General features: G+C 43.4%; 1 protein-coding gene across 11 annotated transcripts in view; it reads left to right on the top strand.

The window, feature by feature from the left end:
• The window catches only part of ZMIZ1 (zinc finger MIZ-type containing 1), a 358,482-nt gene that overhangs the window by 327,299 nt on the left and 9,785 nt on the right, over positions 1-21,398 (top strand). For 9 of the 11 annotated variants that reach the window (XM_064464893.1, XM_064464894.1, XM_064464896.1 and 6 more), the window contains 10 exons: positions 816-998; positions 3,278-3,452; positions 4,729-4,915; positions 8,310-8,520; positions 9,722-9,827; positions 10,375-10,535; positions 10,814-10,881; positions 12,752-12,820; positions 13,353-13,600; positions 16,628-16,791. In XM_064464893.1, the coding sequence (XP_064320963.1) occupies positions 816-998; positions 3,278-3,452; positions 4,729-4,915; positions 8,310-8,520; positions 9,722-9,827; positions 10,375-10,535; positions 10,814-10,881; positions 12,752-12,820; positions 13,353-13,600; positions 16,628-16,791 (1,572 nt within the window). The remainder of the gene's footprint in view (positions 1-815; positions 999-3,277; positions 3,453-4,728; positions 4,916-8,309; positions 8,521-9,721; positions 9,828-10,374; positions 10,536-10,813; positions 10,882-12,751; positions 12,821-13,352; positions 13,601-16,627; positions 16,792-21,398) is intronic. The other 2 variants (XM_064464902.1, XM_064464897.1) reach the window with 1 other exon arrangement.

The raw sequence follows: 21,398 nt of genomic DNA, 5'->3' as shown, positions 1-21,398 counted from the left end.
GCACCAATGCATACTACTATTCAAATTGATGTGAATCGGGCAGTAGATGCTTTTCAGAATCTCACCAACTCTCTCTCAGCATCCATATGCACTTAAATGTCTTTAGAAGTCTAGCCACCAGTTACTAGCTTTGGAGATCATTTCCTGTAAAAATCCTATATTAAACTGAGGCTACAACAGCTGTAACTCCACATGTAGAGCTCTGCATATTATGATATTGCCCTGACTGTAATAATGGTGGCGAGAGTTTGTAGAAAATATATAAGAAAGAGTACCGTGGTCTGCAGAAAATATAGCAAACATAGCGGCTGTGTTGAGCAAACAGACACGGACAACACAGCTTCTATTCTCTGTCGATTGCAGGGTGTTTGGTGTTTTTAATGTTACTTTTTGTGCTTTCATTCTCCATCTGGAAAAGGAGCCCCAGGAATGGGGCAGGGAGCACTTGCAGAAACACAGAGATTTTGTGACTGTTGCATCTGGTTGTAATTCTGCTTTCTTCAAACATGGTACCCTTTGACAGCCCTGGAAGGCTGAGAGAGTGTGTGTGTGTGTGTGTGCGTGTGTGTTAAGGTACATGGTTATTCTTCTCCCACTTTGGTTTGCAGGACTTTCATGCTTTTGAGTGAGTTTTCACTTCTAGCCATTAGAGCCCTGGTTAGGCGCGAGTGGCACTAAGTTGAGGAGTATTCACCTGGAGGGTTTCTTTTTCGTTTTGATTCGATTCCACTATTGAATATATGCTAATAATCAATTCAAGACAGCTGCTTGCATGAACCAGATCTTTGTCTTCTTTCATCTCTGTCATGAAATAGCCAAATTACGGAAACCAGCAGTATGGACCAAATAGCCAGTTTCCAAACCAGCCTGGTCAGTACCCCACTCCCAACCCTCCAAGACCCCTCACGTCTCCCAACTATCCTGGACAGAGGATGCCAAGCCAGCAAAACACAGGGCAGTACCCTCCTCCAACGGTCAACATGGGGCAGTATTACAAGGTAAGAATTTTCAGATTATCTTGTGTTCTGGTAGACATTTATGAATGAAGTCACGTTAAGGGCTTCATAGATACCTGCTTTTACGTAATTAAAGGGAGAAAAAAAGTACAGTGGTTTCACTCATGTTTTGGATATCACAGAATCAAGTCAGTCAGCCAAGTTGCGTTGTAACTTCAGAGCAGTTCATAAAGAAAATTGAATGCTCCTGCAGCTCATTAGAGGCTTTTACAAGAAAATACTGGTTTCGCTTTAAATACAGCATGTAAAAAGAAGTACCTGATGGGATTCAGGTGTAATATTTTCACCTATTCCTGGCACCCTGCAAGAGTACGGCTGTGGAAATTTGTAATAAACAAGTTCCACATTGCAGCATTCTGATTTCAGACCTACAGTGGTCACTGTTGGATTAAGCCAGCCCAAATTTAAAGCTGTTCCAGCTGCAGAATTCATCTTTGAACTGAAGTTTGCATGACTTTCTCTGACCTCTCCCTCCCCCTTTTCTCCTCCTTTTCCTTATGTGCTGCTTGTTTTGGGCAAGAATTAAAATTGTTAAAATGTTGCCTAAAACCTCTTTTATGGATCCATCTTGAGCACTTAGTATTATTCAAACTGAGTTTGTACTGAGGGCCCGCTGAAGTCTGATGCCTTTGAAGTGCACACACAGGTGATCTTTTGCACACAGGTACTCCAGTGAGCATAAAAATGGGAAGGACCTGCTCTTAAAGCATCACCTGTTGAACTCTCTGGACTATATTCTGATTTTGAATGTAGGCTAAAAGCATCTAAGATGCACATTGGTCTTGAACTGGAATTGTGCTGGTGTGATTTGCACAGAAAAAACCATTGAAAAAAGGGGAGGGAAACCCTTTACAATAGGGTTCTACGTGCAGCCAAGCTGTCCACTGCGGTACCCAAAGGAATGCCTGTTGCACCGTGGCAGCTTTTGCAGTGTGCCGCCAGGAAGGACCCCAGGAGGAGACAGATCCTCAACTACTGTAATTCCAGTGCAGTCACTTAGACTAAAATAACAGCAGATCTCTGTGAAGTTTTAAAGTGACAGATCTTTTTAATACATTTTACATGTGTTTATTTTAGATGGGGTTTAACTTTTTTGTTTACAGGATAGTTCTAACAGGGACTCTGTGGTCTGTCCAATGCGTCTCCTATTTTGTTGTTTTCAAATATCAACTGCTCTGGAAACAGTTAGAAAATAAGAGACCTTGTTAACAAGGGAGATTATCCTGGCTAGGGGGAAAGTTCCAGCTTGCCACAGACCAGACCTAAACCTTTGGATGGTAGTGATTGCAGAGAAAGTAACTATGTGATAAAGAAAAAACAAAGATGGTTGGAAATGTAAATGCTTAAGACTTCAGAATGCAGCTCTCTTATATACGTTACAGTATCCTAGGCCAGCAGCGCAGCATTTAGATACAGAATTAGATATGAAGTCCTGATACTTTGGCTGCCTCTAAAGATTTTCGTCTTCTGACACTCTGGTGTGTGTGCTTATGGTACATGAGCTATTACAAGAGAGTGCCACGCAACTGCAGTTTTGTTTAATGTCAGCTTCCTTCGCATCATCGTTACTGGTTTATTCTGTTAACTGTGCAACTGTCCTCTTAATTACAAGAAACAAAACTAATGGTGTTTTAATGCTATAGCTGCTATTTATACTTAGCTCTCCCTTTTCTCTTAGTTTGTCTTATTCAGCAGCAAACTAAGAACCGAATCAAACTGTAGGTACACAGAACAAAAAACATCCCCTGACCCCCGGAGCTTTCATTCTGAGTAGATGAGTTGGACAGGGTGGAAGAAAGGATAAATGGAAGTAAAAGGGACACAGACATTCTAATTGCTGTGCCTTTGGATTTTGTTGTTCGTGTAGGCTTTTGTGCAGTGGGGCTATTTGGGAGAAAGCCAAAGAGAGAGAAAAAGGTCTGGGTGGGTTGGGGAAGTGTGGAAAAACTGCAGGGAATGGCTCGTTGGTTTTGGAAAGAGAGCATTCAGAGGAATGTGATAAGCCTCTTGGCAGCCTTGCTTGTATCTGCTCATTGCCTGAATTAAGCTGGCTGGTCTGGTGGTTTCAGTTCCTGCTTTGCTCTCCTACTCTGCCTCTTCCCGAAGGCCTCATGGGGTGACCTGTGGTTTCTTGTCCTTCCGGAGACAGAGGCCTCCCTACCTTCTTTGTAGTCTTTGGTGTTTGATAGCAGTGCAGTTCACGAGGCTTATCATTCTTCTTTTCAGACTGCAATAACAATGCGATGTTATTTATTTTCTAGCCATCAAGGCCTGTACCTGTGGCAAATTACCCTCATTCACCTGTTCCAGGAAACCCCACGCCACCTATGACTCCAGGGAGCAATATTCCTCCATACCTGTCACCTAACCAGGATGTCAAACCACCATTCCCACCTGACATTAAACCAAATATCAATGCTTTACCACCACCTCCAAGTGAGTAGCAAACCGAATGCCCCCACAGTCATTTATTGTCCCTCTGTTCCCTGCCACGTACGTTTCAGAGTCTGACTGCTGCTCTGGGAGAGGCTCGGATTGCTAAGATGTGCTTAGGTGGCATGCACGGTGCAGGCTGACCGGAGCCAGTGGGTAGGAAGGAGAAAGATTGCTATCCCCTCCTAAATCAGAGCATCAGAAAAGTTCTTTCGGGTTAAACTTACAAGGATTTTACTCCTGAAGTATTCCTTTGGTACACTTCCTGAGGATAAAACACTTGATTTTGGGTTGCGCTGTGTGCGCCTGGTAGGCTTGTTTATTGTATGAACTTCCATTGTGGTCTGTTTTGTTCAAGGGCAGAGCCATTCATTGAACATCACTGCAGAATAGAGAAAGTGTGAATATTTATAGTGGTGTCTCTATTGTGATCCATACAGCCTTCTTAAGAATATTCAGTAGAGTGCCAAAAATTGATATATGTTCCTTTCAAAGCCACTCAACGTCACAGCTGCATTTGGCTGGGAACGGGGCAGGAATAACAAGACCTCTCTGGCCGTATACTTGCGCAAGATATTTGAAGTTTTGAAGTGACTGATGAACGATAGGAGGTATCATTTACCAGGGAACTGGGAGAACCCTTATGTTTTCTGTAAAATAACTGCTGGTGCATTAGCACTCGGCAACTGGTGTTTGGAGTTCAGGATAGGTGACAAATGCAGCAGAAGAATGTGACCTGCAGTATTATTCGGCCAAGAACACAGCGTTTAAAGACATTTGGACTTCATAGATTAGCTGTAAGTTACCACGAAACCTTGTTTTATGAGATCAGAGAGTAACTGAATACCAGTGTCTTTGGTCATTGGATAGTTTCAGCTGATGAAACTGTTGGGAGTAATTGGGTAACGTTGATCACAGGTCAGAGCAGGGAAAATAAGCATTATCACCCTTTGCCATAATTAAGAGATTTCTTGCCAGTCTTCTGCCAACAGAGTGAGCCTGGACACAGACCTATTCAGTAATAAAAAACAGGAATTCATGCCGTGCCTGGTTTCTGTTTGTGGCTGGAATGCTGAGCTCCTGATGTTAAGTGTGGGAGAGTAGACTTGGGTTTGCCATCGCTATCAGTTTGAGCCCTGTCAGTTGTATCAGTTAGATGATGTAATTACTTGTGATTTCTTTTTCATGTGTATGAACCCGCTAAGTTAGACCCAGTAGCAGATCACTGTGCCATTTGTTACTATTCTGTATAAATATACACATTATTATTGCACTGCAGATGCTAAAGGGAAAGTTCACGCTTTCTCTCCCTCTTCGATCCCAGCCAACCACAATGATGAGCTGCGTCTGACGTTTCCCGTGAGAGACGGGGTTGTACTGGAGCCCTTCCGGCTGGAACACAACCTGGCAGTCAGTAACCACGTCTTTCACTTACGGCCCACTGTTCATCAGACGCTGATGTGGAGGTAAGCTCAGCCTTGCTGCGAGGCAGTCTCGCACCCGCTGACAGAGGAGTGGCAGGTCAGGTGAACTTAATTTAGGTTTCCTCATTAATTTCACTTCAGAAATTGTGGTCTGGGTAGGAAAAATGCCCTTTAAACTCACAGATACCCTCACCTGTCCACTTTCCAGTGACAGCGTGTTCTAAAATGCTTCCTGATCTGTGTTGCACCTCCTTGCTGATAGCACACGGCATGCAGTGCTTGACAAATCACTGCAACTGTTGCATCCTTTCTGCTCTGGGTGGGACGGTGTGGGACACGCACGACCGGCACCAGTATAGGCTTCCGTTTGGGAGACACTGGTACCCTGCGTCCTGTGAAATGTTAGTTGCAGGAGTTGTTGTTGTTGTTGTTCAGTTGTAACATGCAGGGCTCTTAGAGTTTATGCTTAAATTAAATGGCGCAGAATATCTGATAATGAAAAATAACACACTAACGGAGGACCTGATTTAGAGGCTTGGTAAAATCGTACAGAAAGACAAGTGCTTAAATCCTCCAAACTTTAGAAGGTAAATTCCTACATTCCCCCTCTCCTATGACTCCACGAGTAAAGGACAGGTCAGAAATACCAGAGCATAGTTTGCCATGTACAGAGGCTTCTGGTTTTCGCTTCCAGCGAGTACTAATTTCCAGCACAGAAGAAGGGTCTTCCTAGGTGGTACTTGCCTGCTTTTAATGTAGATCTGCGTAAGTGATTACAGGTTATGTCCTGATTCCACCATGCTCAGGGAAGGGCTTTAGATCAAATGACAGCCAGAGCCTTAATTTTTTTAATTTGTATATTCTCAAAACCATGGAATAATTTTGTCTCCTCGTTCTGTTTTTCTCAGAAGGCATCCCAGGGTTTATCCTGGCTGCCGATTGCCTTGTTTGAGCCTATCTCTGTGCAGAGGAGGCTGGTTAGTTGCTCGAGATCTCATGTGGAGGTTGTTTCACAGGTGTAGCAGCTGAGATGGTAAAACGCAGCCTCTTAAGCACATTTTCCATTACACCTGCTTCACTTTTTGTTTCTCCCTGAGTCTGGACCACACACGCCCTGACCTCAAGGGGAGTGATAACTTGTAGCCTCAGCATTTTTCCCTTTGAGGATCATCTTTCCATTCACTGTAATTCTCTTGAGACCTCTCTTTTCATGGTGTGGAGGGTGCGAGGTGGGCCGAGAGGTGTGCCGTTCCCAGCCCCAGGGACGGACTCTGGCTCTAAAGCTGAGGCTTGATGCGGGATGCAGGAGCCCTCGCTGCCACGGTGCCCCCTACCCTGAGGCAGCCCGGGGCTTGGAAAGCAGGGAGATTGCAGGTGGACCAAATCCAATAATTAACACCTAACTTTGAGGTCAGTTATTGCTTACTTGCATTTCATTATCGTGGAGTACTCGCAGCAGAGGGAGTTTTGGCAGTTATTTGCTGGTTCTTATTAATAAGTAATCACTACTGGGGATTGTGCTGGCTCATTCAGTAGATTTATAGTGCTGCACTGAGGCATGAGGCTGTTTCTTAATATCTGTTCTTTCTTTCTTCCTTAGCTCACCAAACACATAGCCTTTATTTAAACTTATTTTAATGAAGAGTCATAGGTAAACTGTGCTCAGGTCTGTTGTTTTGAAAAGCTTGTTAATAGCGGGGAGAACGGATGGTCCTGTAATGAAGTCATTTCGCATTTAACTCAGGGCTGGATGGATTCCAGAAAAGTGAATTTGTCACATGTGTGGATGGATTTCGGTTTTATAGAGAATGGTGGAATTGAGCCAATTCTTAATATTTGTCTGCCAGTTAAAATATTCGGCAAAACCCCTCACGTGTACGCGCACAATGAGTAGCAACGTAACTGGTTTTCTCCCCACTGGGAACTTTTCGTGGTTACGAGAAACAGAAAGGCTGAAGGCAGGGGAAAATGCCGCCTTGAAGCTGGTTCAGTCTTAGCACTGCTCAGTTACTAATAGCGTCCCGCTGTGGAGATGCTGCGTGCTGAGAGCATGAGGAGACCTCTCCTGAGCTCTGCGTCCGCTCCGTGCCACTCGGCAGCCTGCTCAGAGCCCTCGGGGGCACGCTTCCTCTGCTTGCGTTTTATGCCAGAGGTACCGAGCCTTGCTTCCCACCAGGTTTGGGCGACTGCAGTGTGTTCTCGTGAGGTGAGACTCTCCAGTGCATCTTGCAGAGAGAGCTTTCAAAAAATTGTTAATAAAATATTGGGGGGGGGGAAAAAAAGCCTGGAATGACTTAATATAGATGGATTATGTTGAAAGGTCAGGTGATTTGTACTGTATACCTTTATTTAAAAAAAAAAACCAACATGGTTTTATCCAGTGCTAAACCTTGACGTTTTGAAATCCAGAAAAGATTATGTTAAGTCAGAATTGAAATCTCTGGGTTTGGATAAGGAAAATGGCGGTTAAGGTGGTGATCTCCTGAACGAGCTGTTCCTCGTGGATCTTACAATGATATCTTCCTTCAGGCAAGACGAAGAAATGAGCGCCTATATTTTCAAGCATAAAAGATAAACATTCCGCTATCTTTTGCTGTCATGAACCGCAGAATCCTGACATTTCAGTTCAGGACTTTAAGTTCCTTCTTCAAATTAGTCATTCCTAACACAACGTTACCATCCATGTATGAAACTGAAGTCATAGTGTGTGAAACTGAAGTCATAGTTTCTACCCACTTAATTTGTGATTAACTTAATCTCAGCCTCTTCCTTTTCTGGAGGCGTTATAAAACTAATTTTTGAGGAGCTAAATAGTGTGTGGAAATTATTGTTGGAGAGGTGGGAGGAATTCATGCTCTGAAAGAAGGTCTAAATTGGGTAGGTTTAATCCACAGCTGTGTTAATTTGGAGTCACAGAAACACAGGGGGTGAGATACAGGGGTCATTTTATCTTAGTTGATTTACCTGTTCCAAGGCAGGATTAGTTGTACCTGTATTTTGTCTGACAAGTATTCGTTCAAATGCTCTTTCAGTGCTCTGAAGTAGTGAAGAATTCGCTCTTCCAGCACAACCCACTGCAGCGTATCACTTTCTTGTTCTTAACTCGTAACACACAGGAAGGACCATCCTGATGTTAATGTTTTTCTTTCTGCAGCACCATTTCGTGGTCTAGTTTTGCAAAGTGGTTTGAGATGTTCCGCTGGAAAGTCCTTTCTAAGTGTAAAATATTAACAACTTTGTGGCATGCTTGCTTCATGAATTCATCGTGCCTTGCGTCTGTTAAGGGCTTTTATGAAGAAAGTATGTTATATCCTTTACTGGCAATAATTCTAGAAAAATAATCTGACTGATAAAGAAAAGCGTTCCTAGCATCAAAACGACCTTCCTCTGCAATGTGAAAACAAAGTTAAAGGAAGATTTATTGGTTGTTGTACAGGTCTGACTTGGAATTACAGTTCAAGTGCTATCACCATGAAGACAGACAAATGAACACAAACTGGCCAGCTTCAGTCCAGGTCAGCGTTAATGCAACCCCACTTACCATCGAACGTGGCGACAACAAGACATCTCATAAACCTCTGCACCTAAAGCACGTCTGCCAGCCAGGAAGAAACACGATTCAAATTACAGTCACAGCATGTTGTTGTGTAAGTACACTGAGCTCACGGCTGCAGCTGCTGATGCTGAGCTTGCTGTTTAGTACAGTTGGCAAATGTTGCCTTAGCTGAGAAAGCCTTACTCTCGTTTTTTTCCACACATTTTTCTGGTAAGGTGCTTGTTTGACGATGTTGACACAGTCAGAGTGCTAATATGGAAATTTTTGCTGCTGAATTATTGCCGAATGTAGCGGTGCCCTTCCGATGTCTCTGAAAAGGCTTGTGGTCTAGAGGAGAAAAGGACTTTGATCCCCTACCTATTTAGCCTGTGTAACAAGGCAGCCAAAGTGTGTTAATGTAGATTATTGTGATGCAGACTGTTTTCCGGTACTAATTTCATTGACTTAGGGTATTTAAACGGTGTTTAGTTTGACATGAGGTCATCAACACCATAATCATTGGTGGTGGTGATGATTTTTCAAATAGTTTTTCAGATGAAAAACTCATACTCCATGAGGCAGTCTAGACCACGTGTCTTTACCCTTTCTCCTTTTCTATGATTTAGTTATTCTCGGGGTCGAGTACTGTATTTTTAATGCAGACTGTTGCACACGTAGTCTGAGCTTTTGACTGTTCTGTTGTCACTGACAAGAAAGCAAGCCTCTACCTCTTCCAAGGTCGCAGCGTGAGACACTTTGACAAGAAGCCATCCACCCATTTCGCTTTTCTTCACGCCGATGTTTGTCTGCGTAATGTCATTTATCTGGTGGCGAAGAGCAAGGGCGCATCCTGTGAATCCACAACAAGCTTTGTGTTGGGGAGGAAGACTCAGTTGGTTCCAGACACATCAGTAGCAAATTGTTTTTGCAACTTCCGACGTAGTCTGAGGGCAGGCAGGTAGACTAGACTGTGTCAAAGAATCCAGGGTTTTAAAAATAAACCCTGATGTCAGAGACGCATACGTCAGCCCTATGTTTTCTGAATATTAAGGAGGGAGAAAATGCAGAAAATCGTTGCTTTTTTTTAAAGCCCTTGTATACATTATGCCCCTGGAGCATGGAACAAGGTACTGCGCAGCATGCAGAATATCCCTAAGGGAGCGCACGTGCGCAGCGGAGCAGAACCAGCTTTCGTACGTAAGCCTCAGGCTCGTACGAAAGGCACGTGTCCAAGGGAAGAATGCAGCTCTGTTCAGCAGCGTATTTACCGCACGCGTTTGGTTCTCTTGGTAACAAAATGTGTTTTCTTTCAGTCACACTTGTTCGTGTTGCAGTTAGTACACCGGCCATCAGTTCGCTCCGTACTTCAAGGTCTACTAAAGAAACGCCTCCTCCCAGCAGAACATTGTATCACTAAGAGTGAGTTTCCATGTTGTGTGGAGATGGCTTTTGAGAGTGCCGATGTTCAGTTGTGATAAACTGTTTCTACGCAAGATTTACTTGCTTATTGAAAACCTGAAGCTGTTCTTGTTCATGAATTTCCAGAACATCATGTGCATAGATTAATTCCTCGGTATCCTCAAATGTCGAGGGCTATTTGGGTGAGGCTAACAAAGTACCAAGACACAAGCTTAGTTCCCATGAGGACTCTCCCATTGCAGGAGAATCTTTCTGGCTTTTCCTCCATCTTTGTTTTTGACTTACCTAAAAGCTTTGTGTAGAAAGAGTGTTCTTTCTTTATCAAGTGCTTGTATGGCATTTTTATTTGGTTGGGGGTATAGCTGATATGTGTGATGGTTTCCCTGTTCAGGAGAATGTTCTAAATCACACAGGATACACCTACGTGGGCAAATTGTCCATTAAATTGGCCCTTAAAGGTTGAAGTGTTGGTCTTTCAGATTTCTATGGTAGAATTTACAGTACACTTGCGTTTTCTCACACATACACGTGCCTTCTTCCTAAACAGTAAAGAGGAACTTCAGTAGCGTAGCAGCTTCCTCTGGCAATGCAACACTAAACGGGGAAGATGGAGTAGAGCAAACCGCTATTAAAGTGTCTCTGAAGTGTCCGATCACATTCCGGCGGATTCAGCTCCCAGCAAGGGGTCACGACTGCAAGCATGTACAAGTGAGTAGGTGCCAGTGGCCTGGCAGTATTCCCTCAGCCATGTGTTGTTTAGCTTGGTTATCATATGAGAGCACCTAATGAAATGGGATTTCTTCGTGTCTATCAACCTAAATAATTAACCGTATATATATGTTTAATGTAGAGGGACAAAGCAAGCTATTTGGTGTAGTCTTTGGTGCTAATAGGCTTTTCTTTTTCATGGCAGTTTCACTTGTGTCCAACTGTTTCAGTTAATACAGTTGGTTTTTTTTTTTCCTTTGTTTCTCTCTGATACCTAGTGCTTTGATCTGGAATCTTACTTGCAACTGAACTGTGAAAGAGGAACTTGGAGGTGTCCGGTATGCAAGTAAGTGCACCCATACTACATGAAACGCAGTTGTACACGATTTGACCAAATTCAGGTCGTATTTAAGGTCATGGAGGGGAGAAGAAGGAAGTGCTAGGAAATAAGGTGTATATATTACATTTACCTAATAGCATGAAGTCCAATGAGAGTTCTTACAATATTTCATAAATTGAGGGAAGGCCCTGGGTTATTAGAAACTTAAAAACAGATGACGAGATATTTTCTCACAAAATAGATAATCTGCGAGCTGTCATTACAGGCTATTAATGGGTTGCGTAGAGTTCAACAGAAGCTCAAATATTTACATTGATCAGACAGATACTGACATAAACGAATGAACTGGGAGTTTGTCTTCCCCTAGATTATGAGGAATAAGCAATTACTACACAACAACATGCCATGGCAAAAGAGCGGACAGTCTATTCTAGAGTTATTTTTGTGTAATTTTGATGTTGTAGTGCCCAAATCCCTGAAGTTCAAATGTGTAGGTACTGAAGTGCTCAGCATCCAGCTGAACATTAAGTAAGGGTGTGAAATGACTGTCTCGGGTACTGTGCTTTGAGTCACATAGATAGGCAGTTAATGGCAGTGTTCAAGGGAAGGGGGAATTTTGGAGTCTGCAACGTTTCCCAGTAATTAGGTAGGAAAAGAAGTTGGATCCTCCAAGGTCAAAGTCAACATCAAGTGCAATTTAAAGTGAGAGCAGAACGCAGGGAGGATTCTAGTCCAGAGTAAGACTGATTTTAAAAAAGGTGAAAGATGTCCGAGGAGCAGAAGTTTGGAGTGATTACTTGAAGGACAAGAGGGATGCCTTGGCATACCTTCAACCTTATGTTTTGACCAGCGAGCCAGTATACTGCAGAAGAAACGGAACAAAAAGCTTTGAAGTGGTTACAGACTGCCCATTCTTACGTTTAACTGGGCAGAAAGAATGGCAGAACCTCTGCAGGCCAGTTCAGTGGCTGCAACCTCCTGTGTTCAGTCCCCAGAGTTACAAGTTTGTTCCAGCCTCAGCCGAGGAGCCAGGGCTCTTGAGCTCAAGCAGCTGTAGCTGTAGCAGCTTGTACTTTATCTCTGCAAGTCTCCAGTTCAGTCCCTGCTGTGCCAGCCCATGTTAGGTATGAACAGGAGTGGAGATCGTCCATTCTGACTGCTTCTGTGCACACTGCAGGCTTGAGACGAGCTTGTTTCGATGACTGTTGATTATAGATATGTACCCTAAAGTGCAGGTGCTTTCTCAGAACTACCTGAATCTTTTCTATCTTCTAAGTTAGGCTAAAAATATCCCAAGAATTTTATGTCTTGCTTCTTTACTTATGTATTCATATATCCAGGCCAAAGTTTTTGTCCTATTTCTCTGAGTATGAGCACCTGCATTCAGATCTAAGTGCCTACATAACTAAACCATTGCTGGTTTTGTTTCGTTCTGTCCCCATCTGTGCTGATCTTAAGTAAAACAGCTATAAAACATAGTTACTTTGAAGCCATATTGCTGTCTAGCTCAAAAAAAATCCAATTTGAAAAAAAAAAAAAATAGTGCTAGCTGGTGTTCACAGGAAAGATCTGCTATGTTTGAAAAGCCTTCAAATTCACTAAAAAAAATATTTAGAGGATGTGAACAGCTCATGGACACACACAAGTAGATGTATCCTTACCTCCTTGATTTGATGTAGAATACTATTACCCTGCTCATGCAGATGTAGAACTAAAACTGTTTGCCCCAAATCATTCCTAAATTATGTGTTACAGATAGTAGGGTGGTGGATCCCAGTCTGCTGATTTCATCACTGACCTATCTTCTTCCAGCCCTCTTTTACCCATGTGTAGTGATATTCTAACACGAGGTTTGGGTTTCTTTTTTCCTTTCTAGTAAAACTGCTCTGCTGGAGGGCTTGGAGGTTGACCAGTATATGTGGGGTATTCTGAACGCTATACAAAAGTAAGTGACCTTATTCGTTTCTGATACCCAAGACTAAGCAACTAGGAGATAGGTTAAAGAGTACTGAGATAGCCATGCCAAAGTGGGTCTCGGCGACTGAACTTGACTATTCTATTTCATGGATCCTTGATGGGGCTAGTGATAGAGTGCATCAGTTTCCATCTACTTAATATATCTTGTTTGGTTTATCTCTTGATGGAAGCCTCACCAGTGAAGCAGAGGGAAGAGTGAGAATGGAGGATTAAATGCTTTCTCCTGTTTACAAGTAGTCCCTCTGATTCACGTGTGGCAGAGCACATAGATATGGTTGGATTTCATTGTGTGGACAAACACAGGAATGTGCTCTCTCAGCTGCGTTTCTTAAAACTTGCTTTCGGCACACACTTGAGGAGTGAAAGATCTTGAGGTGGTATTACACTAGAGTATTTCAGAACATTTGTTACCATGTAGTTTCTTTATGGAAATGTCAGCAGACTTGATTAAAAAAAATAATAATCAATTAACGTGCTAAAATTTTCACATTATTTTGCAGCTCAGAGTTTGAAGAAGTTACCATTGATCCAACTTGCAGTTGGAGGCCAGTCCCTATAAAGTCAGATATTCACATCAAAGATGACCCAGATGGCATTCCCTCAAAAAGATTTAAGACCATGAGTCCAAGCCAGATGATCATGCCAAATGTGATGGAGATGATTGCAGCGTTGGGTCCTGGCCCATCACCTTACCCATCCCTACCCCCTCCTCCAGGAGGCAACAACTCCACCGAATATGGTAACCAAGGTTAGTTTTACAGCTTTGTGCACCCAGGCAGTCGCGCTAGAAGTCAGTGGTTCAGTCAGCTTTGTGATTCAGGTGTATCAGCGCCTCTTCTCAGGGAGATGCGTAAGGAATGCAAATTATATGGCTGCAGTTCTGAAATTCGGCATCAGTCTTTCCATTTAAGATTCATCTGTTCAGAGGAAAATATATTTTAGTAAGAAAATCCGTGCTTGTCATATTTATTGCCATGCAGCCCTCCCTGAATCAACAAATGTTGTGTGTTACCCTATATATTCATGGCCTGCCACAATATACATCTTTCCTTATTTTTTTCTGTCCATTTGCCTTCCGTTCCCCTCTTGTTCAAGTGAAGGCTCCTAGAGCTACCCAAGTTACAAAGCAGAGAACCTGGCCCATTAACCCTGCTACTCGGGCCACTAAGTTTAACTTGTGGCCAGGTGGGTGACATTTGGTAGGCCACCCAGAAAGCGGACGACTTTGCAAACACCTTTGCATTAGAACATTACTTTTGAGCTCCTCTACCCCTGTGCTGCCAGATCAAGAAATAGGGAACTAAATACAGGCAGCGGAGATACATTTTCAAAGGACTGGTATATTGTGAATAACTCCATTATAGTGACAATTCTGAAATACAAAACCAGAGACTGTTTCTTTTGCAAGTAATACGATATGACTCAGTTCAGCTCTGGTAAAAGACCAACTGTTCACACCATCAGAATCCCCAAATTGATTACAAGGTGATATATGTGCTTTTTGCAGGCGTTTGAAGAAAAATATAGATCGCATGCAAAATGTGGTTAATTTGCTCCAATGACTGCAAAACTGATGACAGGTGATAAAACTTCTTAGGTTTTCAAGCAGATGAATGATTATTATAACAAAGGCAAGAGCTCTGAATCACAAATTTTTCACTCGTTTAGTAGGAGTGAAATGCAGTCAGAGCATGAGAACAGAGCCATCTATTCTTCGTCACCTTTCTAGCTCATAATGAGGAACGGACAGGGTAGTCACCTAAAGTGGGGTTTTGTGTTTGTGTAACGATTGCTGCTGAGACTATTTATTTCCCTGCCTTCCCCTGTGGATCCTGTAGCAGAGGTAGTCATTGCTTCTCGGAGCCCTGACTCACCAGCGGCAGGTGAAACCCACGCTCTCCTATTTCCCCTGCAATGGGCGCGTCGATGCAGGGCACCAGATCATCCTAAATGTCTTTCCAGGTCTGTCCCTCAGCATGTGGCACAACGCTTGCCCCAGAGGAGGGCACGCTGCTGCATGGCTGGGGCTCCCTGGGCGTACTGCCTTGCATCTTCATTCTCCGTCAATACGTGCACTGAAACTGTGTGTTTAGAATTGGGTAATGTCCTCTGATTAACAGGGCTCTAGAGCAAAGTAGTAGTAGTAGTATTACTACTGTGGTTTACATTTATTTGGGTTTGACAGTAAGCATACTGGAGTTTAATTTGCAAATATAACAAGTACTTAGTAATACAAGACCTTATTCCAGCTCCCTGCTATTAAATCTTCCCCGAGAAGCAAGGCCAGAGTGGCTGTATTCTGTGAGACTCATCCAGTCTGCAGATTAACAAAATGAGAATTAGTAAGGCTCTGCAGTATTTACATGATAGATCAAAGTCCTGACTTCTTTGAGAAATACTCTTACATGGCTAATGACATCTATTCCTCCGAGATTAAACTTCTGCTTGTGAAGCTGTGCTAAAGAGCAAATGATGCAGCTACTTCAGTTTGTCAAACTCCCTTCTTGACTTGAACATTTAAAGCTGCTGTACTTCAGCTGACGAGCCGCAGGCTCTCCATGCAAGCTCCAAAGCTATTCCATTATTTCAGAGCTCAGTATCATCCGATTCAGTTGCTTATACGAAATAGCTGCATGGCTTTAGCTCAATTTTTGCTGTTCATAGCAAATAAGCCACGGAGTTGGTATCTCAGTCGGAAGTGTTAATGCAGGGATCTGGACAGAAGAAATATGGAGAGCGAAATCCCTGTATTGGGATGCATGCTTGCTTTAGAATTCAAGTGAAGATCCCTGGGCTGAGGTGGGGTGGATCAAAACATACCGACGATGGTCATGCACTACTTGTCCTGCAGATCAGCACGGCACTGCAGGCTTGTTGCTAGATGGCAGATGTGTAGGGATAAATCCAGATCAATTTTTCTGAATTGGTGTGAAGTTTTGGTGCTTGGGAGAACATCGTTTCAGGCTGAAATTAGGTAGACTTCATAAATTCACTGGTTTTTCATTACAAGCGTGCATGTCCGCATGCTGAAACAGGGGCTTACAGGCAGCCAGTTTGTGACTCTGAAAATGAGAAGAATGGATCCAAGAGGGGAAAACTGATGCTGTATTTGCAGACAGTCAAGGGAATTTTATTATGTTTTGTGGGAGCAAGGAGAATTACATCGCCCACCCCAGTTAGACGTGAAGGCCTCTTCTGCGTTATCTTTATGGAAGTTGCCTGCTCGTACTGCAGAAGAAGGGGTAAAATAGAAGCTGTGCTGTGAACTGGTACTGCGGCATCTTCCTGATACAGTGCTGTCAATTCGCTTCATCAGAAACTGAAGCGATGCTACAATCTCACTGAGTGCGTAGAAGCGTAGACATAAATAACACAGGTGTCCTATAAATAATTTTGGGCTTGGACAGTCAGCCTCAGTTGCACCGAGACGCTTCCAGATGCACATAGCCCATAGAATTTAACGTCCCTTTCGCTTCTCGACTTGGTTAAGTTTATTTGGTGGCCTGACAGTGGTATTTTCACAATGTCAGCAGTTTTCAATTAGTTACAAGAGGTACGTGAATCATTACAGCAGCCAGGGTTTGAAAGCTGAGTGCTGTTTTTTTCCTCCCTATGCCTCCAGCAGCGGGGAGCGCAGCGTGGTGGCCGGCAGCGTTGCAGTTGCCCTGCGCTGTGCGGGGAGGATGCCACGCCGCACGGCTTCTGCCAGATACTCTGAGAGATCAATGTTGGGAAACAAATAGCTTCTTTCATATCGCGTCCGTTTCTCTTTTAGGCAACAGTTACCAAGGTCACGGCAATTTTGACTTCCCACACGGGAATCCCGGTGGCACGTCTATGAATGACTTCATGCATGGGCCACAGCTGTCCCATCCCCCGGACATGCCGAGCAGCATGGCAGCTCTCGACAAACCTCTCAGTCACCCCATGCAGGAATCTGTAAGTAATGGTGCTGTGGACGTAGATTTTCCTTTGTCGGGGGTAAGGAACTCTCACCCAGCTAACGGGCTTGCCTGTGAACTGCTTTTACTTCTTGTGGATTCCTCACTTGGGAAGCTTGTGAAATAGAGTAGTCCTGAGAAATGCCAAAAATGCCATTTTAAAGTTTCTGGTCTTTTCAAGAATTTGGAGAAGCATTTCTGAGTTTTTTGAATTGTCATTTAAGCTTGTTTATCTGAACGAGACAACCCGGCTCGGTGTGCTTGTGTTAATCATTGTGCTTTGCTCTGACACCTGAAAAAAACTAGACTTCATTCCCTAGGCCAGCAGGGTCTGTGAATATCCATCTTCAGCAGACAGCTTGTTAGAGCAAGACACTGACTGACTTCAAAGCAGGGACAATATCTTCCCTGGCTTTGTCCCTGAGGGCAAAATTTGCATCAAAGCATTTTGAGGGGGAATTCTACCCAAGTAGCATGAAAGGCACCTTTAAGCTGTTGGGAAGAGGACAAGCCTGTAGATTTCAACGGAGACTCTGCCACTGGTCTGAGAGTGTATCAGTGTAAGAGACTGAAAAATGGAGGTTCCTCAGGTCTCAGATGGAGAGGCAGAACTGTGTGTCGGAAAAGCAGCTTGCTCAGAGCGCTGAGCTTTATATACAGAACTTTATATATCTCCAGAAAACGCAGTACTGCAGCAGCTAGGTGATAGAAAAGCTACCGGCAGCATTTAGCTCTTAGGCATGGCTAGTCATCTATTTTAACACTGTGGTGGGGGGTGTGTGTATACATCCTTTTATGTTCATTTAAGTTACAGGGCAGGGGCTTTATAGTGTGCTGTTACTGCACAGGAAGGATGTTTAACTTGACAAGTTGTCTGTGCCGTGTCTTTAGTGAATACTAGAAAGTACAATTTCAGAATGTAATGAGGAAATGTGGTAGCAGATGCTCAGCAAAAGCCTACTCAGTCAACATCTCCTCTAGCTGACAGTGGGTTTTCCAAGGGGGATGGTGAGAAATGGGAAGTGTGGAGAGAGAGAATTCTTAGTATAGCTTGGAAAGAGCCCAAGTAATAAGACTGTCTGCAAAGGAAAAGTCCAGAAACCGTAACGACTGTACCACTTTACAGGCTAATAACGGACAGAACAAACATGCTGTAAACTTAATTTTATGTTGGCAAATTCCACGTACCCCGCTCAAAGAGCAGTCTGAATTACCTGCATCAGAACCAACCATACAGCATTAGAATATAGCAGTGAGGCAAAACACCGCCAGCCTGAACCACTCCAAGCGGCTTTCCTTTGAATCAAAGCCCTGTGGAATTATTCTTTGCCTCCCATTCCCTGACACCTACCTCTTGACTTTGTCAGTTAACAGCTACACCTCTGCTATAGTAGTTGCCCCAGCGAAATTTCTGAAGTGGTAGGATATGAAGTGGTTGAATATGAAAGTGAAGAATCCGCGGCTTTCTGAAAGTGGGACTGCTTACAGATGATAGCAAAGGTCAGCGTTGCTCAAGGCTATGCATGTTCCAGAGCTGTAAGAGGGTATTTGGGCAAATGTTAACAGATTTTTGGTTCTCTGGGCCAGTCTGTAGCAAATGTGATACTTGCTTATGATAGCTGGCAATTAAAGTAAACCTTTGCCTCACTTCTCTCTCATCTATCATGATACGCAAGCTATACTGGTTGGGAACGGGAAGCGGCGCTAAAGCAGGTTCCACCTAGTTTATGTCAATGGCTGATTTTCTGTAAAGAGGATCAGTTTTCAGCTCTACGAGCACAAAGGAATTACATTGGCCTTGTTAACGTGGCCACGTAGTCTTCAGGCGACATCTGAGGACTGTTAGTGCTCCCACATAGCTTTTTCAGTATAACAAAGTCTCTGCTTTCCTCTTTCTCTCCTTTTCTCCTTCTTCTTTTCTTCGCTCAAAAATGAACTGTTGGTCTGTAGCCGACACTCAAGAAAGGCAGCTTTAAAATTACTGCTTTTAGAGAAATGCATGCCATTAACACATTCCTAAATTGTGTTAGCTGAATGTCTTTGGACAGACATCTATGTACAAAAATAACTATAAATCACATTGCGTAATTGAGATAAGGTTTTAAGATGTTGCCTGTGCTCTTGTCTGGCTTTCTGTCTTTTCTTCGTACACATTTAAGGTGTATTTTGTTTTTGTCTACTGCTCACTTTGACCGTTCTGTGGTTGCAAGGCGAGTTAGGATCAGGTGTACATGGTGAGTTAGGATCAGGTGTTTGGTCCTTGTAGGAACTTCCTCAGCAGCATTCAGCTCCAGTTAATTTTCCTATTATGAAGATTTCTGTGGTGGCCCTTACATAATGGTAGGCAGAGCAAGTGGATCCCTCCAGACATACTCTGTAGGTCACTCCAGGAAATGCAGATGTGTTTGCCCAGCGTAGGCAGGGCTGGATAAGCAGGGCTGCATCATCAGCAATACCTTCTCTCAACACTGCTGTTCTGTTCTTGTGGAAGAAGGAAAAAATCAAGACCTGAAACATGGCTAGAAGAAATATGTCCTCCCCAGTGTAAAGTGTTGTGAGAACTGTAGGACAGATGCCTCTGTGTCAGCGCAAGGTCACTATAAAATAGCTGCCACAATCGCATCGTGTTTGTTTTCAGAAGCTGTAAACGTGTTTAGGACGACGGCAAATTCAGAGTTAGCTCTAGCTTAGTGCTTACTGCAGACAGTGTAAGGAGCGGTGTATGGCTGAGCAGTGGATGACGGTGCCATAGTTTCATATACACAGATGTGAGCTGGTGCCTCTGTAAAAAGCCGTCGCTCTTGTTTCTATTTTCACTTTTCCTCTCTCTCACGCCAGCACAAGTGTCGTTGCAGCCATGAAGTGATCTGGATCCGAGTACTGATGCGATTGAAAAATAATTCAGGGGGCTGGGGGAAGCTTAGCTTTGATCCAAGTCAGCTCCCCAGTTGAGTTCACTGCACGTCTGCAAGGACGCACCTGATGGCAAGGAGGCGGGTGGGAAAAGTGGCCGAGAACAGCAGGGCAGGATAGCACCTTTCAGTGGTTCTGCCAGCTACCCCAGCAAAAGAGCTGGTAAAACTATGACCCCAGTAATGGAGAGAGATATAAACCATCGACTTTCCCTGCTGATCTTATTTTTTCCACTATCAATTTTTTCCTGAGACGAAAGGAACATTGTTCTGCTGCTGGCAGGTCGCGTTGCTCTACAGCTGTACACCTCGGCACTCCTAGAGGCCACTGTTGGGCTCGTAGAGTTGTGTTGTTTTGGGCTATTAAGCTGAAGATGTAGTTGGGTCTGCTGTAAGCTTTTCTTTTATAGATTGTAAACGTTTTAAGAGTGCTAAAGTTTACGCTCCTAAAACCAGCTCTGGAGTTACCTTGCTACGTAAGCAAATGTAACTGTTAGGCTCTGTGTTCATAGTGCAGGTTAGTGTTTTTAAAATAAAATGATGGAGTTGCAGGCACAAGCTGAACATCCACAAAGTGTATCGCTCACAATGGTTTTGCACCACGGCAGACTTACCATGAGGTAGCTGAATGCAAACAGAAAAATGCTGAAGTCCTGAGCATTTTGCTCTCTCACAGGTAGGCTGGTGGAGGCTGTGGCCTAAGTCAGATGGATTTTGTACCTGCGATGGCTGTTTAAGATCATGGTGGCCCTCAGTCTTACAATGAAAATTACTCCCTATCCAACAGCAATCTCAGGGCCCACGATACTGCCTTACCAACTCGATATTTATACATATAAAATGCTTGCCAATATAAACATAACGTAGAATTTCTGACCTGCTTATTTGTTTTCAAGTATGTCTGAGAACATATGAGTGCCTCTAGGTTTAAGTAGTCATCGCTACAAACATGCCAGTATGACTCTCGCTTTATGCATTCAGGGATAAACGTAAGAGACTGTTCAAGATAATCCTGTTTTGGTTTGGTTTTTTCCCCCGGAAACTGCTTTCCCACTTCAGCAATGCTGTCTTAAATTGCTTTTTACTTTTTGTTATTATTAAGCTTTCTTAATTTCCACACTTTCTGTTGCACATGCCCTCAATGAACGGAGAAGGGAACGGCACTATTTTATAGACATCTGCTTTCACTCGGACTCCTGCAAAGCTTTTAGGCTGCAGGTTCATTTCCATTAAGGTGTGGTCTGTGGGCACATTTTGTACAAGTTTACCCTTAAGGTAACAGCAATGATGTTGCACGACACGTTTCAAGTAGTCCAACCGACCCTAACGGAGAGAGGAGTGTGCATCAGTACTTCTTAACAGTTACTTTAAACACTCACATGGGCGAGAGGCCCAAACGCGGCGTTGCAGATAGAATCCTGCTCGTTTCCACCAACCTTCGTGCCACCAAAGTGTTGAAAAGGACCACGCGTAGCTGAGTGTCTCTGTCCCAATGGATCAGCGTTCAGGTTTCAGTTTTCATAAGGGTGGTGAAATGTACTTTTTTTTTAAAATGCTTCTGTAATTTTTTTTTAATTTTGTGGGAACATTTTAATTAAGTTTGGTAATAATCTCCCTTTTGCTTTCCAAAACTGAAGATTAAGGTTAAAATAACCTTGCAGTTTACTGTGATACGAAAGGGTCAATGCTGACA

This window comes from Phalacrocorax carbo, chromosome 13 (genome assembly GCF_963921805.1).
Source record: "Phalacrocorax carbo chromosome 13, bPhaCar2.1, whole genome shotgun sequence".
Classification (NCBI taxonomy): Eukaryota; Metazoa; Chordata; class Aves; order Suliformes; family Phalacrocoracidae; genus Phalacrocorax; species Phalacrocorax carbo.
The sequence above is the reverse complement of the archived record's forward strand: the minus strand, read 5'-3'. Positions and strand labels throughout refer to the sequence as shown.